We start from the raw sequence: 17,234 nt of genomic DNA, 5'->3' as shown, positions 1-17,234 counted from the left end.
TCTGCCCTGAGAGGGAGATGGAGCGGAGGGTGCGATGAGAGGCGAAGTAGATCTGTGTACCACACCCTTTTTGGCCAATCCAGAGTGATCAATATAACTTGGGCCCGGTCTTGGCGAATCTTCCTCAGAACTCGAGGAATCAAGGGTATGGGAGGAAATGCGTAAAGGAGCTGTGAACTCCAATCCAACTGAAATGCATTCCCCAGCGCCCCCTGCACCGGGTAATGGAGACTGCAGAACAACGGGCAGTGCGCTTTCTCGCGAGTGGCAAACAGGTCCAAACGAGGAGACCGCCACATCTCAAAGATGTGATGGACCACCTCCGGATGAAGCCGCCACTTATGATCGGCCGAGTAATGCTGACAGAGACTGTCCGCACAAACATTCAGCACACTGGCTAGATGATTTGCAAACACACAAATCTGATGACCCAGAGCCCAGGGCCAGAGTCGCAGAGCCTCTCGACAGAGACGATACGACCCTACACCTCCCTGTTTGTTGAGGTACCACATCGCGGTAGTGTTGTCCGTCAGGACCTGAACCGACTGACCGCGAAGAAAGCTTTTAGTGCCAAACGTATCGCCCGCAATTCCAGAAGGTTGATGTGAAGCAAAGACCAAAGACCTCCAGATCCCCCAGATGAGCACCCCACCCTAGAGTAGAGGCATCCATGATCACTGTGGCCACCGGCGGATGAAGCTGAAAATACTTTCCTTGAGACGAGCTGCCTTCCACGCACCACCAAGTCAGATCCGCTGCAGTGTCTCTGGAGATCCTGACCATCTCCCAGAGATCCCCGCTGTGTTGAAGCCACTGCCTGTGGAGGCACCACTGGAGCGCCCTCATGTGCCAGCGTGCATGGTTGACCAACAGAATGCAGGAAGCGAACAGACCAAGCAGACGAATGACCTTCAAGACTGGAACAACCACTCCATTGTGAAACAAAGGGATAATTTCCTGAATGTCGAGAATCCTTTGAGGAGGTGGAAAAGCTCGACATACAGTAGTATCCAGTACCACCCCTATGAGCATGTTGCACTGAGAGTGCACCAGGTGAGATTTGGGCACATTTATTGAAAAGCCCAAGTTGAACAACAGCTGAGCTGTCACTCGCAGATGATGAAGCACCATCTCCGGCGACTCCACTTTGAGCAGCCAGTCGTCCAGATAAGGGAAAACTGGAACTTCTGACCTCCAGAGATGAGCATACACCACTGCCATCACCTTTGTGAAGACTCGAGGTGCAGTAGTAAGACCAAACGGAAGGACCGAAAACTGGTAGTGCTGCGACCCTACCGTGAAACGGAGATGCTTCCTGTGCGACTTCAGGATGGGGATGTGAAAATACGCATCCTGCAAATCGATCGACACCATCCAGTCCTCTTGCCGCAGCGCCAGAAGAACCAGAGCAAGGGTCAGCATCTTGAAGTTCTCCTGTTTGAGTTAAAAATTCAAGACCCTGAGGTCCAGGATCGGACGTAACCTGCCATCCATTTTGGGATTCAGGAAATCCCGGGAGTAGCATCCCTGACCCCTTTCCCGCTCTGGGACTACCTTTATCGCACCTTTTTGCAATAAGGCAAGGATCTCCTTCTGGAGGAGAAGTAAATGATCTTCCGAACAGAAACCTTGGCAAGGAGGGTAAGGAGAAGGGAATTCCCGAAAGGGAAGGGCGTACCCATTCTCTACAAGATTTAAAACCTAAAGGTCCGAAGTGACCGATTTCCAATCCTGTAGACAGTGGGACAGCCGACCCCCCACAGGACCCACATGCTCCAGGATGGGGGAATATAGGGCTGCTTTCCTGTGTTACCAGGATGGGGGATCTAGGGCTGCTTTCTGCGTTGAGGAGGAGGAGAGGAGGAGGAGGAAGAGGAGGAGGAGGATTGACGGGTTGACCCTCGCAGGAGACCCCTGTTCTTCCCTCAGTAAGATTTGCAAAGAGGGTCCTGTTGCTGTAGTTGCTGAGGCTGTCGTAGACTACAAAAGGAAGACCTTCCAAATCCTCGATACTTCCTATAACCAAACCCTCTCGATTGAGTTAGCTAACGTAAGGACTTTGCCGTGGCCTTGCTATCCTTGAATCTCTGAAGTGCAGAATCAGCCTTCTCCCTGAACAGTTTTGATCCATCAAACGGAAGGTCAAGGAGGGTAGCCAGCACATCTGGAGAAAACCCAGAGGATCTGAGCCAAGCCTGCCTCCTGGTAACGATGGAGGAGCTCATAACCCTGGCCACCGAATCAGCTATGTCAAGACCAGACTGTATAACCTGACGAGCTGCAGCATGTGCATCCGTCAGAACCTCCATAAAATTACCACGTTCCTCGTCAGGCAGCTTGGGTGCTAATTGTTTAGCAGAATCCATCAGGGCGTGTATGTATCTTCCCAGCAAACAGGTAGCATTGGTTGACTTTAACGCCATGTTAGAATAAGAAAATACTTTCTTGGCCGATTGCTCCAATTTTTTTTTTTTGAGTTCCTGTCGGCAAGAGCTTGAGGAAATGCACCTGTAGACTGTTTAGAACAGGAAGCCTGTACCACTAAGCTTTCAGGGGACGGATGAGATTAAAGAAAGGCAGGGTTTCCTGGAGCAGACCTGTATCTCCTTGCCACCGATTTTGAAACAGCAGGAGCAGAAAGAGGTTTATGACACACTTCAAGAATTAAACGGCAACAGTGGCTCAATTATAGATGGAGAATGTAAAACCTCTGTGAGCAAATTTGGTTTGCACTCTGCTGTAGGCAATTGCAAGTCCAAAAGCTCTACAGCCTTTCTAATGACTGTATGATAGGGAGCCACCTCTTGAGATGGAGAGGCTCTTGAAGAAGAAAGCTCCCACTCTGGGGAGGTGTCCAGGCCACTAGCCTCCTGAAGCCCTTCGAAATCGATGGCAGACTCCTCAATTTCGCCTTCTTCATCCTCTTCTCTTTAAAACGGTTCCTCCTCCTACAGTCTCTGTGCCTCTCTCCTCGAACGCAACTTTGTTGCGGCGTCGGCAGCGCCACACGCGGCGCCGATAGCTCCAGAGCCGGCGTTGATGGAGGGTCTGATGCAGGAATCGGCGCCGTACGAAGTCGAGAGGAAGGGCCACCAGATGGTGCCGGGGACTGTGTATACAGCGTCGAAAACCTCGGTGCTGGAAACTGCCAAGTCAGCACCGTCGGCATAAAAGGCACGAAGGGTGCCTAGGCATATTGTTGAGGCACGCCCAAATTGAAGGCAAGCGGACCCACGGGACCCGAAGGTGCACTGGAGAGGGAGGCTGCCTTGACAAACACGCCATACATAGCATTTAAAAAATGCATGGGATCTGAACCCGGTCCTGGAAATGGAGGATACGGAGCCAAGTCAGTATCCACACGAGGAACATCCGGTGCCGGAACAGCCGGATCCACAGGCAGAGCCACAGGCACAGTCTTGTGTACAGGAGAAGGTTCGTCCTGAGCCGGTAAGCCCTCCGAAGCCGGAGAGCCCCTCATCGTCGGCGACCGCGCCGAGGTACCTTTAGGTGAAGGAGAATGAATCTGAGTCACCTGAGGAGATGGCGAGGGCAATGGAGATACAAAGTCCTTTTGTTGACGTCGAGGCACCGGAGAAGGTGACCTCGAAGTCTTTCCCTTCGACGCAGAGAGCCGTGCCTCCTCTTCTTTTTGTGCTTCCTCGACTTCGAAGCATGCGAGGTCGATGACTTTGACTTCAATTTGGACCTTTTCCGACCCCTCTTCTCCTTCCTTGCTTTTGCCATGAAGAGCTTGGCCTCACGCTCTTTCAAGGCCTTCAGGTTCATCTTGTGACAGCATGAACAGCCCTCCACGTCGTGGTCCGATGACAAACACCACAAACAGTCCTCATGGGGGTAAGTGATAGACATATGACCCCCACACCTTCTACAGGGCTAGAATCCCGACTTTCTTGAAGTCGCCATCGTGAACCTACGGTTATAACCTGGAGAAATAACAAAGTAACTCGAAAACATTATGGAGAGTCCCAGAAAACCGTTATGCGTCGACGGTGCGGAAAAAAGGGAACTGACGTCACCACGCCTCACGCCGGTGAGGCTCTCTTATGGCTCCGGTGAGGTCATGCGGAGTCGCGAGCGGAGCCGTGGCATTGTGACGACCTCGACGGCGTGGAGAGCGAGGAAAAAGTTTCCATGGAATGCTGGTGCAGGGGATATTCAAAAGGTGAGGAATCCACAGGCAGATGTATCCATCAGAAATAATATTATATATCACCTCTCCTCTCCCCAACATAACAGAAAAGAGTATGGCACACTGATAGTTAGGTCAAATCTTCCATAGGAAGAGTCTTTTTGTTTTGCTAATAACTTTGGAGCCAGTTGAGGAGTCTTCACAAAACTTTCCTCAAAAAGTCCATCCTCCTCAGCTCCTTCCTGGAAAGTTTTGGGGTGATCTGTCAAGCCTGGGGAGGGGGGCTCCCAAAACACAATTTCCCCATGCAGCTTTTCTATAAAGAAAATTAGACAATGGTACAGAAAAAACAGCTAATCAGAATTACACCACATTTAGCAGAAAGCTAGATATTTACCTAGAAAGCTTACTTTTTTGCAATTTGGTGTAAATTCATTCAGCAGTTTTGGAAAAATTAAGGTTAAAAAAAAAAAAGATATAGTGGCAGGGTAGTCTCTCAGGAGCTCCTCAGGAGTGGGAAATTAAAAAATAAATGGCACAATTTATATATTGAAGTATATATACTCTGTTGCAGCCCAACATATCGCCAATATGAAGGTCCACCCACCCCATTTAAATGCGGGTGGACCTTTAGTTTGGCCACGACGGAGACTACTCTGTCCCTGCCATGGCCAAATGTCTCTGAAGGCCCTGGGGACTAAGGATCTAAAAAGAGAGGACAGTAAGGGACAGAAAAATTCTTATAATTCTCTCCTCGCCAGAAGACTTCCCTTGGAGATGAAGCATTATATTTTTTATTTTATTTTTGAAAAAAAAAGATAAAGAATACTGTTTGCTGCAGGGCTGCATCCTTCCGACACAGCCCTGCAGCACACAGTAAAATAATTAACAGGAACCACCGTGACAATGGTTCCTGCCAATGCCTTTATATATGACTGCCTTGGCAGTCATTCATAAATTAGTAATTTACTCTGACCTCATGGCAGAATGGCAGGCTGCCCGTCCAGATATAAATCTGGGCCAAAGTGTTGTGAATGGCCTAGCAGGCTCTTGCTACCAGAGGACGCAAGGGCAAGTCCTCTGATTAGCAGGCTGCAACATCAGAAGAAATGTGGTGCCTGCCACTAAGGGGCTTGGGAACTCGGCTTCATGCCCTTAAAATGTTTTAAAAATACCATGTAAGGGAGCAGGATAGGAATAGCCCGACCCCTGGCCCTATGGGTGGTGTCCCAAGGGACCTAACTGGACACAAAATGAAAAAGAAAAATGGGGGGGGGGGGGGGGGGAGAGAGTAGCTGAGAATTGCAAAGTACAAATGTTCAGTGTCTGTGGGGGTTGGCCACCTGCAGGAGGTTGGCCAGAGGGCCTGGCCAGAAAGCGTGCTTTTTGTGATTTGGTGTAATTCTATTCAGTAGTTTGGGAGAAATTAAGGTTAAAGAAATAGATATATAGTGACAGTTCATCACTAGGGAGTGGGAATTAAAAAAATAAAGCATTATGATTGGCTGAGTATGCTCTTTCTCCCATCAGATTGAGATCGATCCTGCAGAAGCGGGCTCTCTGATTAGTGGGCTGCAATATCAGAGGAAATGTTGCGGGCATCATTAGAGGACACAGGGATTTAGTCCCTGTTGTCTTGAAAATGTTAAAATAAATACTATATAAGTGAGCAGGGTAGGGGTACCCATTGTGGAGAATGGGGTGGGGGTGCCAGGGTGCCTCAGAGACCCCTCTGGGCCCAAAATTAGTAATACAAGAGGTTTTGGGGTACCCACATTTTCACAGGACTCCTAAGGGTCCAGCAAAATGAATTACAAAAAATGTAGGGTGGGTGTCCATGGGGGTTGGCCGCCACCAGGCGATTTGCCACAGGTCCCGAGCACAGGCCAGGCTCTGCACCCAACCCCACACTGTGCATTGGCAGAGGGATGGCTGCTCACAGGCCCTGCACCCAATCCCACACCACCCACAGCTGAAGGGAAGATCTTATTAACATGCCTGGCAAGGGGTTGGGTATGGCAATAAGATCTTGCTTTACGTTGAAAAAGACACTTGTTGGTACATACTATGTGTAACCGGGAAGCAGACATGGCAGATGTATCAAAATTTGGCTACAGGTGGCAGCAATGGTGGCCAAGAGGAATATTGCCAGGGCGTGGGGAGCCATCCTTCCTCCGAAGGTGGGTCAATGAAAGGCCTATCTTGATTGGTGTAGCGCTGCAGAAAAGATGGTATATGAGAGCAGGGGATGCCCGCGCAAATGGGAGAAAGTATGGCACCATTGCACGACGTACAGAGACTCATGAAGGGGAGGGGGAGGATATGGTGCTCGACCACAGGGGCGGCAAGGGTGGTTCATGTTTATGGGGTTCATGAGACGAGATACAGATTAAATGTCGGTCCAGGGGACTACAAAGCTGGACATGTTGCCTTTTATGTTTGCAACTCCAAATACCAAGGGACTACAAAGCTGGACATGTTGCCTTCTATGTTTACAACTCCAAATGTCAGCCGAAACGGTACTGTACACTGCAACTGATGTATGTTTAATAAAAAGATTTATTTAAAAAAAAGACCATTGAAATTTACTGGAAAAAAACTAAGGTTAAAGTGATGTTGTATTTGGGTATGGTAATAATATCTTATTTTACATACATAAAAAAAACTCAGAAATTCACTGGATAGAAATAAATGTTAAAGTGATGTTATTGTTAGGTGAAAATGTTAATTGAAACATAACATTTTAAACTAGAAAAAAAAACAAATTCACGAGTTACAGGTTGAGCTAACCAGAAATTGTGCCCCAACCATGCTCTGTTTATGACCTCGCAGACTGCATCACTTATGACATATTCAATAACATCATTGATGACATCACTGATAACATCTCAAACTACATTATTGATGAAAACACCTGCAAATGTGAGGGCAAAAGTTCTAGCAAGCTCAGTAAAATATAGATGGTCAATGCTAGTGTTTGTTTAAGCTTAAAATGTTACATTTCAATTGACTATATATAAATATATATATATTTTTTTTGCTCAATGGAAATGCATTAACGTTATGAATTTTGTTTTTTCTATTCACTGCTTTATAACATTAAACTTAACCACACCACTCCAAACTGGCCGAAATGAAATCATACATTTGTGTAACTAGAGGAGGACTTCCTCTATGTTAACGAATTATTTTGCATTGCTTTCCTTCCTTTGTGTTTATGTTACAATATCTTTAAAAAGGATCGTTGCTTGAAACCACACAGACATTGAGAAAGGTGCAAGCCAAAACGCGTCTTTCTGGTGTTGTGGTTGTGTAGTGAAATAAATAATTGACTTTATCAATTTCCCCAGTGTGTGCTTCGTTCGTGACCGAGAAGGATCAGAGAACTCTGGGTAGTTCTCAAGTTTAGGTGGAAAGCAGCTCCTGTATAGAGCACTCTCAACACCAGCGACACTCTAGATCTGCTCACCTCAAATGTCTGCTTTTCTATCAAAGTCTTTAAGCATAGGATTAGCACAGTGCTATCCACGCCGAGATAGAAAGGGACAAAGTCTTTTGAAAGGGTATTTTTTTTTAACTTATTCTGGGTGATCCCTTGTGTCTGGACAAAGCTATACTTCTGTGAAGAGCTCTAATTAGAGCGAAACACTGTGTCAGGAGTTGCTTTTACTCATTTCAGGTTGGCTTGGTTGGTATTTTACCAATTCAAAGCTGTAATACAGTGCCTGGAGTGATAAATGTCTTGTCATTTTACAGCTTGGCAAGGACAGCACTGTGCTTGTCCTATGCTTAAAGACTTTGCTGTAGAAATGGCAAAAGACTTTGTCCCTTTCTATCTCGGCATGGATAGCACTGTGCTAATCCTATGCTTAAAGACTGATTAAAAGCAGACATTTGAGGTGAGCAGATCTAGAGTGTCGCTGGTGTTGAGAGTGCTCTATACAGGAGCTGCTTTCCACCTAAACTTGAGAACTACCCAGAGTTATCTGCTTCTTTTTTGCATAATTTATTCGTCACTCTATGCCTGAATGGGTATTTTTTTTACTTATACCGGGTGCTCCCTTGTGTCTGGACAAAGCTATACCTCTCTGAAGACCTCTAATTAGAGAAAAACACTGTGTCAGGGGTTGCTTTTACTCATTTCTGGTTGGCTTGGTTGGTATTTTACCAATTCAAAGCTGTAATAATGTACCTGGAGAGATAAATGGCTTTTGTCACTTTACAGCTCGGCAAGGACAGCACTGTGCTTGTCCTATGCTTAAAGACTTTGCTGTAGAAATGGCAAAAGACTTTGTCAATTTCTATCTCGGCGTGGATAGCACTGTGCTAATTCTATGCCTAAAGACTTTGATAGAAAAGAAGACATTTGAGGTGAGCAGATCTAGTGTGTCGCTGGTGTTGAGAGTGCTCTATGCAGGAGCTACTTTGCACCTAAACTTGAGAACTACCCAGAATTCTCTGCTTCTTTTTTGCATAATTTATTCGTCACTCTATGGCTGAAAGGGTATTTATTTGAGATTATATACATGTATATATATATATGACACTCCTGATGTAGTGGATGCATTGTTATGACTTGCATTGTAGTGTCCTGCAAGGTACTGATGCCTTGACCATCTTGTACCTATTCACCTGTAACTCTATGCTGGTTCTACCTTCAGTATGATGCTTTTTCTCTCCTCAATACCTTATGACCTTGATGGCCTCAGTTCCTCATCTGCTGAAGACTTTATCCCCTCACCTACTTGAAACCCTAAGCGCCCTCACATTCCTAATGCCAAATGCCTTGAGCATTGTTTGGAAATCCTATACCCTAGTAACACTTGCATCACCCTCTTATTCCGAATGCCCTTAGTCCTTCTCACCCCCATATGTGCTTCTCTCATCTAATATTGCCAACTCCATACCTTCCGTATGTCTTCTATCTCGTCTTCTTTCTGCTTCAGCAGGCCTTGGAGACGGATATTGTTACCTTCCACTTCCGCCAGGCGTTCCTTCAATCCACTACAGCGTTCCTGTAACTTCCTCTCTGACCTCTCCAGCTCTTGCAGCTCAGCCTCATACTTGTCCCTGACCCTCTTTATCCTATAAAAAAGGTATGAAGGACAGAATGAAAGAACATTGTTTTGTGTGTTTGGTGAGTGACATCCAATAGTCAGCACACATTACTCTAATGCATTTGTAAAGAAACCACATTTTGCATAATTCTATGTCAGAATATCACCTCAGCATGACCTCAGCTGAGGTCCTTGAGCTGTAACTTCAACAAAGAACTTACTTACCTTTGGTAACATTACTTCTGATGGATACGCTGGCGACTCAGTCTAACCACCGATTCCTCACCTTTTAATTCGCCCCAGCGGTTAGAATGTATGCAGAAAATTCTAGAGACGGGGAGCATCTTCAGCTTCCGTCACAACTCTGTTCCACCTAATGGATGTGGTGATGTAGACTTCACATAAAAGGCCTCCTCTCAGTGTTGACGAACAAGTTACTTCCCTTCAGTAATGCATTATCTGGTAGAGACTTTATCTAGCTGCAGATTTCTTAGCTTTGAATTTCCCAGGCGTCAGGCTGGATCCTGAAACGTTTACTGAGCAATACCCCTTGAACGCGCCGTCAGGTGGCTCCATTTGGCCCCGCGTGTCGTCGTCGGTAGCATCGGTTATGACATTACGGTACCTATATAGGCACCACCCAGGCATGCGGACATCAGTACTTTTCATTTTTCCAACACCAGAAGCGCAGAGCCACCAATTAACTGACATAGTCCTGTACCAACGTAGGGCCCTGAAAAAGGGAGTAACCCTAGCCCTACAAAATTAGTCCGCAAAGCGAGGAGACATCGGTGGGGCTGTACGGAATCTGCAGCTAGATAGAGTTTGTACCACATAATGCGTTTCCATAGGTAAGTAACTTGACTTCTAGCTGCAGATTCCTTACCTTTGAATTAGATACCCAAGCCATACCATCCCGGCGGTGGGTTGCGGACCAATCCCTTACACTAGGCAGTCCTGCATTATTGAATGAGCAAAATGCCTGACCGGACTATCCAGGCAGTAGGGTTTTGCAAATGTGTGCAAAGATGCCCACGTTGCTGCCTGGGAGATGTCCAGGACTGGGACACCCTGAGCCAAGGCCGTATTCGCAGTCTTTCCCCTGGTGGGATGGGCCCTTAATCCCTCAGGGGGCTGCTTCTTGGCCAGGGCACAGTAGATCCTAATGCAGAGAATGACCCAGCCAGAGATGGTCATTTTCTGCACTGCTCGCCCCTTCTTAGCTCCCACGTACCCCACAAAGAGCTGGTCAACCACCCGGAAATCTTTTGTGTGGTCAAGGTAGAACGACAATGCACTTTTTGGGTCCAGTCGGTGGAGACGCTCCTCTTCCTTCGAGGGATGTGGGGGAGCAAAGAAGGTGAGCAGTGTGATAGATTGACCCAGATGGAATGGGGTCACAACCTTGGGCAAGAAAGATTCACAGGTGCGAAGCACCACTTTGTCTGCAAAATACATCATGTAGGGAGGTGTAGAAGGCAACACCTGCAAATCACTCACCCTCTGGGCAGATATAATCACCAGTCAAAAGGCTGTCTTGATGGTAAGCATCTGGAAGGGACAGATGTGTAAAGGCTTGAAGGGAGCACACATAGGATAAGTAAGGCTAACTGCTGCCGGACTCTACGTCGATGCCTGCCGTCTCTGCACAATGACTCCCCAAACCGCAGCCTGCACGGTCGACTGCACCGGTATGCTGTTTTCCGATGCCAAAGGACCTCTTGCACCCAGAGCCCCTGGGCCTTGGGGAGATCAACCAATGGTGCAGACGCTCAAACGCTAACTTACCTGTGCAGCTGTAGGCCTCCTTTGATCAGTCTCCCGGCCTGAGCCTGCAGTCTTTTTCAGACTTTTGAGATTCCATTGGTTTGCATTGGGCATACAACGCTGGGTTGGCACTCTGTACCCGGACGCCCCTGTGCAGCTGGAGGTGTAAGTTTGGTGCTGCCTTGTGGCCCCCGTGCTTACCTTAACCCCAGAGACTGGGTTACAAAACCATGCTACCTACCTGTAAGTAGTACCACTTTGATTGCCCCCTTTCTCCATTGGATAACATTAGCACCAGATCCTGATTTTGACCTCTGCACCCAGCTGCCCCCGTGCCGCTGGTGGTACAGTTTTGTCACTTACCTGAACCTTACGTGGTACTGATTCTTTATCCAGAAACTCAATATTGTAAATCATTTACTTGCCTGCATACTGCTGATTGTGTTTGCACTGTTGAAAAATGCATTGTGTCTACTTTTTACATTGAAAGTCAGTGACATTGCATAACGTATTTACATGCAACAAAGTATCTTTGGTTCTATAAAATAAATATACTAAAGGTAATATTTTTAGCAACCTTTGGTCTTGGATTTAGTCATTGAGTGTATGTGTAATCATTTCTTGCCTCTGTGTGTAAAATATATGCTTAGTACTGCCCTCTGAGAAGCCTAACTGCTTGCCCACACTACCACAAAACAGAGCATTAGTATTATCTTTTTGAGCGTTTGTAAAGCCTCTGGGGATCCACTGGACTCTGCACACTATACCTCATTTTGGTATAGTATATACAGATCCAGCTTTCTACAGCATGTATCTCCAGATCTTCTTTCCTTATTTGGCATACTCCCCAAACAGCTAAAACTATGCCTGCCTTCCAAACTTTACTTGTTCTGCATTTAGCCCCAGAGGCAGCTGGCGACATTTGAAAGTGATGAGAGTAAAACAATTGTCGTGCTTCACTGCGGTGAGCGTAGACAGCGAGCCTAAAACACCTACGCAGGGTTCGGTGGGGGGGGGTTTCCCCCTGAGAATTTTTTTGAAAAGAAAGTGGGCAAATGGTGCATTTTCAAGCAAACCAGAAGGTGTGAAAAACAGCTCAGTCAATACTACTGTTTAGAGTTGTGGGAGTTAAGAAACCTTATAGAAGTTTGACACAAAGAGAATGCTCTGGGAATATGGTTCTAAAATGAACAACAATTTACTGGTACCGCAGTAGCACAACTTTTCGTAATCATACTGGATAGAACCATGGTACACCCAACTACAGAGAGGTTCGACTTTATACCCACAGTGGAGGGAGAGGCGCCGACCCTATGTGGGGACATCCTAGTAGGGTTCGGAGGGCACAGCCCGCAGACCATCCAGCACCACATGGCCTGTCACTGTATCAACAAAAGGGACGCTCTGTTTCTTAAAAAACACACACATGACACACACAATCTCAGTAAAGAAAATAAAAGGATGCATTCTTGCGAGGTCTAAAAAAAGGTGAATCTCTGGGCAAGGGCCGCAGCTGCGCATTTAAGCTTGGTTGATAATACACATACATTACCCACTTTTCTTTTGAATACTTGAAATACAAGGTATTTGTCACACTCCCAGAATACCCTACAAAAAGGCTAAATATATTTGCATGGTGCAATACATAACCCACCCCATCAGCTCTCAAAGTCTCATGCTTATAAAGGATGAGCTATACTGCAAGAACAGGAAGACAAAAAATTACCAAGGACTGGATCAACTGCTCATGTTTGGCACAGGACTGGGCATTCAATAATACACATATTCCAGCACCTGAACCCCCCAACTCTCTTACTCAATAGAGCTATCCAATGCCTATGAAAAACACCCAGAATGGACACAGACATAACAATGAAATGGACAACCCCACCCTGCATTAAAAAACTGAATCAATAAGGGTATGAATTGCACATTTGATTGTTGTATATTAGTAGTTCTCATTATGAATGCGTAACTGGCTTTAATTTAAAATGTAGTAATAAAAGAAGGAGATTGCAAAGGACTAAAAAGCCAGGGTGGCCTCACACCTGACATCAGTATCAAACATCAACATTGTGAAAGCACACGCATCCTCAGGAGTCATGAAATGGGACACAAGTGCTCTATAATACACACAGAGGGGCTTAAGCGAGACTTTAAAAAAGCTGGACTTTGACTTTTTCCACAGTTGAGTGAACTTCCTGCCCGCCCCACCACATCTGCCTCTGTTCTAGATGTGTGCACAGAGTTCTGTTGAGTTTGTCTGTGTTTTCACGCATAGAACGGTTGTGAAAAAGTATGGGTAAAGCTAGAGCCTAATGAGGCAAGGCATTGAGGTAATGGTAGGGGGACCCAGTGGGCACTAAGTACAAAGGGAGCTTAATCGGGAGAAAGCTTGTAGCGCTGAAGGAAGGACGAGTGTAAAGTGGCTTGGCCCCATAGGACCGGAGCATGAGGAGAGACAGGAAAGGATGAAGAAAAGCCCCGACATGTGTTTCTCTCACTGAAAACTATGCACAACAAAATGAACGATAATGTCCTGAAAATCAGGTGTGTGCACTACCAGACTTGTGTTATATGGTGTACAGCTCAATTCGTTTAAGCTGAATTTTGTTAAGAACAACTTTCGTTGTACTCTTGATGGCCCGCCAAGTTGAACTCAACCATTTTTCTTTCAGTTTTGTTAATTTATAGATATATATCAGTGGCCTACTTGCGGTGTTTCTTCTTTAGACCTGTACAACTGCAATTCTATTGCAGCATTATAATGGTAACCTCTGTTTGTTGTTGATTTTGTCTATCAATTTTATTCTGTTGGTTTATTTGCACAAGTCCAATGTTATTGAAAGCAATGTTGAAATGTCACAAATGCACGAATGTCTGTGCAATCTGCCCCCCTGCTGGCAAGATTGCCATTGAGATACTGGGATCCGACTCAGCCCTTCATCTCAATGAGATTGGTAAAATGAGTACAAGAGTTAATTCCGTTAGCAGATGTATTCGTTGTAAATGTTTAAATTGTCAGTATTATAACAGGTAATGTGGTGTTCGTTTACTACCTTGTTTAAACGCATTGCTCCCCGCACTACCTTCATCTCTCGCCTGGCGTTCACCAAGCACATAAATGAATTGCATTGCTTTTTAAACAAATTCACAGTAGGACTCGACATTGAAAAGGTCGCGCCCTTATTAGATTAACTCATCACTGGGGGTATTTTTGAACCACAAAGGTCAATTATTGGATTCGTTCTTCCATGTGGTCAAAAAAAGGCACCCCAAAATACACTTTGAAATTATAACTTAATTCTTACAAAGATGCTCACCTCCGCCCCCCACCCCCTCTGCCCCCAAAATTTAAATTGATTTTCCTCTTTGCCAAGAAGGTATACTTGTACTTTTTAATGTAGTTAAGACACCACAAATGCCAGCAGTATAAATAGTTCTCCCAACACCTCGGCCTCTAGTATCTGTACCCAAGCGCCACAGCTTAGACCAGCAGTGTATTTAATGCTGTCCGCTCCCTCAGTTTCCATCCAGAGCATCCCATCACAGAGCATTACATCACCTCATCCCCTCAGCATTGATAACTGCGTCACTGCTCACCTCTCGCCTCCTAGGCCTACAGCAACCACCATATTAGAAGCCGCTTATTTTTTTGCCTCATCCCCCACACACACGCATACATACATACATACATACATACATACAACCCAGTCACGGCTCGCAATACTTGCGGTGGGGGTCGCGCAGGGGTGGGGGTCAGGGGGGTTTAAAATAAAGTTTAAAAAAAATTACCTGACCGTCTGGGTCCACGCCGCCTCTGCTGCTGGGCAGGGGTCCTGCATTGGCGCCTTCAACAAAGTCTTCTGCATCACTGGAGAGGCTGGCAACCCTTTCAGCCAATCCTGATGCTGCTCCAGCAGCGCCAGGATTGGCTTGAGAAGGGATGCACCCCGCCCATTAGGAGACCGGGGGCTGCGGCATGAAGCAACCCTCGCTCTCCTAAGGGGAATGCTAGTGCGCATGTGCGGGCTGGTCGTAAAAATTGCCAGCCCAAAACCGAACGTGTGCACTATTGCTGTCTAGTGTGCTGTCACTCAAACCCTGAGTGCTGTCTCAGCCCCACCCCCTTGAGCGTCCCTCGTTCTACTTCTGACGCTAATTCCAATCAGGAGTCCTGATTGGAATTAGCGTCAGAAGTAGAATGAAGAATTTGTTATTGGTAATTTATTTAAAGGATGAATGGGGCCATGGCATTGGTGGGGCAACGCCCCAGCGCCCCAATGGACGCACCGTCACTGTTTAGGTCGGTTCGGTGCTAGCTACCAGGCCTCAACATTTTAAATTCCCACGATAAATTACACTCACATTCCAACCTCTAGTGTCTAAGCTGTTTCAGTAATGCCAACCTCAAGATCCTATTGTCTCTTATTCCTACTCAGACCACCATTGTCCAACACTTACACTATGCCAAACATCAGACCTTTGAGTGGTTTCCACATGGAAGATCATGAGTAAAACGAGGGAGTCAGCAACAGAGACCTCATCTTCAGAAGAACTGATTGAGCTTCCTCTCTAAATCATGCCACTTCCTTCCCTGCCCTCCGTCATTAAGCAGATTCCTATAATCTGACATTTTGTATCCCTGGATCACTCTCCAACAATTATGGGATTAAGCCTAGAGAGCTTTCAATTCATAGTTGAGTGATTGTGATATTATGTAACATTAATATGTAGAGAAACATCTGCTTTTCTCATCAGTTGCTCTCCAGAGAGCGAATGCAGTATGTAACAAATATTCAAACAAATATCTAGTTCCCTCTTCAATTGGTCTCCAAGCACTTCTCACCTGTTTTCTGCTGCCCGCTCACACTCATCCTTAGTGGTGGACATCTCTGCTTCAAGACGCTGAATAACCAGTTCAATCTCTTTGTCTCTGCCTTTCCGCACTTCCTCCTTAAGCTCCCGCTCCCGTGAAAGCAGCCATGCCTCCTGGGGACAGAGGCCTGGGATCAGAGCACCATCCTTAACTAGGCCAAAAACTAGTCATGCATCAAACATACATATGCAGTGCTTAATGACATGCAGGGATCCGAAGGTAGAGAACATTACAAAGGTCCCTCCCACTGCTCATAAAGGAATTAGCCTAATCTTTTCAGCACAGTTTTGTATGGGGAAGGCAGTTACATTTCCTATTTGTTTTGAATTCACATTCACTGCAACTGTGCATTCCAATATTTCTCTGCCTCTCAAAAACCTATTCAGAGTAAACAAGGGTTTTCTCCTACTGCAAATCCGGCCACAAATGTACCAAACCTCGTAGATATGTGAGGACCTTCCAAGGGAGAAAGACTGCACACCTACACCATTTAGATATAGAACTGCCAGAGCCACCCAGGCTTCATTCATTTTTTATTCATTCACAGATTCCTCACATATTTCAATAATGGGCTTTATTTAGCATGTCAGGTCACACATAAGCTGCTTCGTTATGATCCTGTTGAAATCTTACTGTCGGTAGCATGAAGACGTAAGATAATTGTGTATGTTCTGCTGGTGGGCATGGTTAAAGATTATTTTCCGATAGACAGTCACAGAGAGAAAGAAAAACTGCTGGTCATACCTCTTTCTTCATGTAGTTCTCCTCCCAGGCCTGTTTCTCAATTTCCAATCTCTCCTTTAGGGCTTTGGTTTCAGCCTAAACCAAAACAAGTGAATACAATATTACTAGCACAATTTTGTTGATGAATTGAATTTCATTCTAGAAGGGAAGAAAGAGGGTTATGATAGTCATGAAATCGGCAGAGGTTTGTTTTCCGAAAACGTGAGGGAGCAGGCTCTGGTAGGAATAGGATAGTTCAGCTTCAGAGAACCCAATGTATTAATTGTTTTCAGATTCAGAAGCAATTCCCTGCTGTTTAAGGAAGAGGCGTGGATGTGAAGTGAATAATATCTGGACTAGGTCTTACTGCGGTACTCAACCTAGGCTGCTATAGTCATGAGACTCAGCTGCACGATAGGACAGCTTGAAAAAAAAATGTTCCAGTGGAATGAAGTCTCTGAAGACCCACCCTAAAGCTAGTCTGAAGCCTTAGTACAAGACCAAGCCCTCATGGAGGCACTCTCTTATTGTGTGCTCTGGAAGAGCCTGGGCAGCGTGAGACTTAAGGAACTATGTCTTGCCTCTGCCCGACTGTGGCTACACTTGGTGTGACAATATTCCCATAGATGGCCACATGTATAGCGGCGAGGGCCCA

The 17,234-nt window shown here is 45.9% G+C and overlaps 1 protein-coding gene across 1 annotated transcript in view; it reads right to left on the bottom strand.

The window, feature by feature from the left end:
• Positions 1-17,234, bottom strand: part of CEP131 (centrosomal protein 131) — a 467,091-nt gene that overhangs the window by 39,756 nt on the left and 410,101 nt on the right. The window contains exons 22-24 of the mRNA XM_085617399.1: positions 16,601-16,675; positions 15,827-15,969; positions 9,061-9,238 (exon numbers count right to left, since the gene is read on the bottom strand). Of these exons, the coding sequence (XP_085473525.1) occupies positions 9,061-9,238; positions 15,827-15,969; positions 16,601-16,675 (396 nt within the window). The remainder of the gene's footprint in view (positions 1-9,060; positions 9,239-15,826; positions 15,970-16,600; positions 16,676-17,234) is intronic.

This window comes from Triturus cristatus, chromosome 7 (assembly GCF_964204655.1).
Source record: "Triturus cristatus chromosome 7, aTriCri1.1, whole genome shotgun sequence".
NCBI classification, from domain to species: domain Eukaryota; kingdom Metazoa; phylum Chordata; class Amphibia; order Caudata; family Salamandridae; genus Triturus; species Triturus cristatus.
The sequence above is the reverse complement of the archived record's forward strand: the minus strand, read 5'-3'. Positions and strand labels throughout refer to the sequence as shown.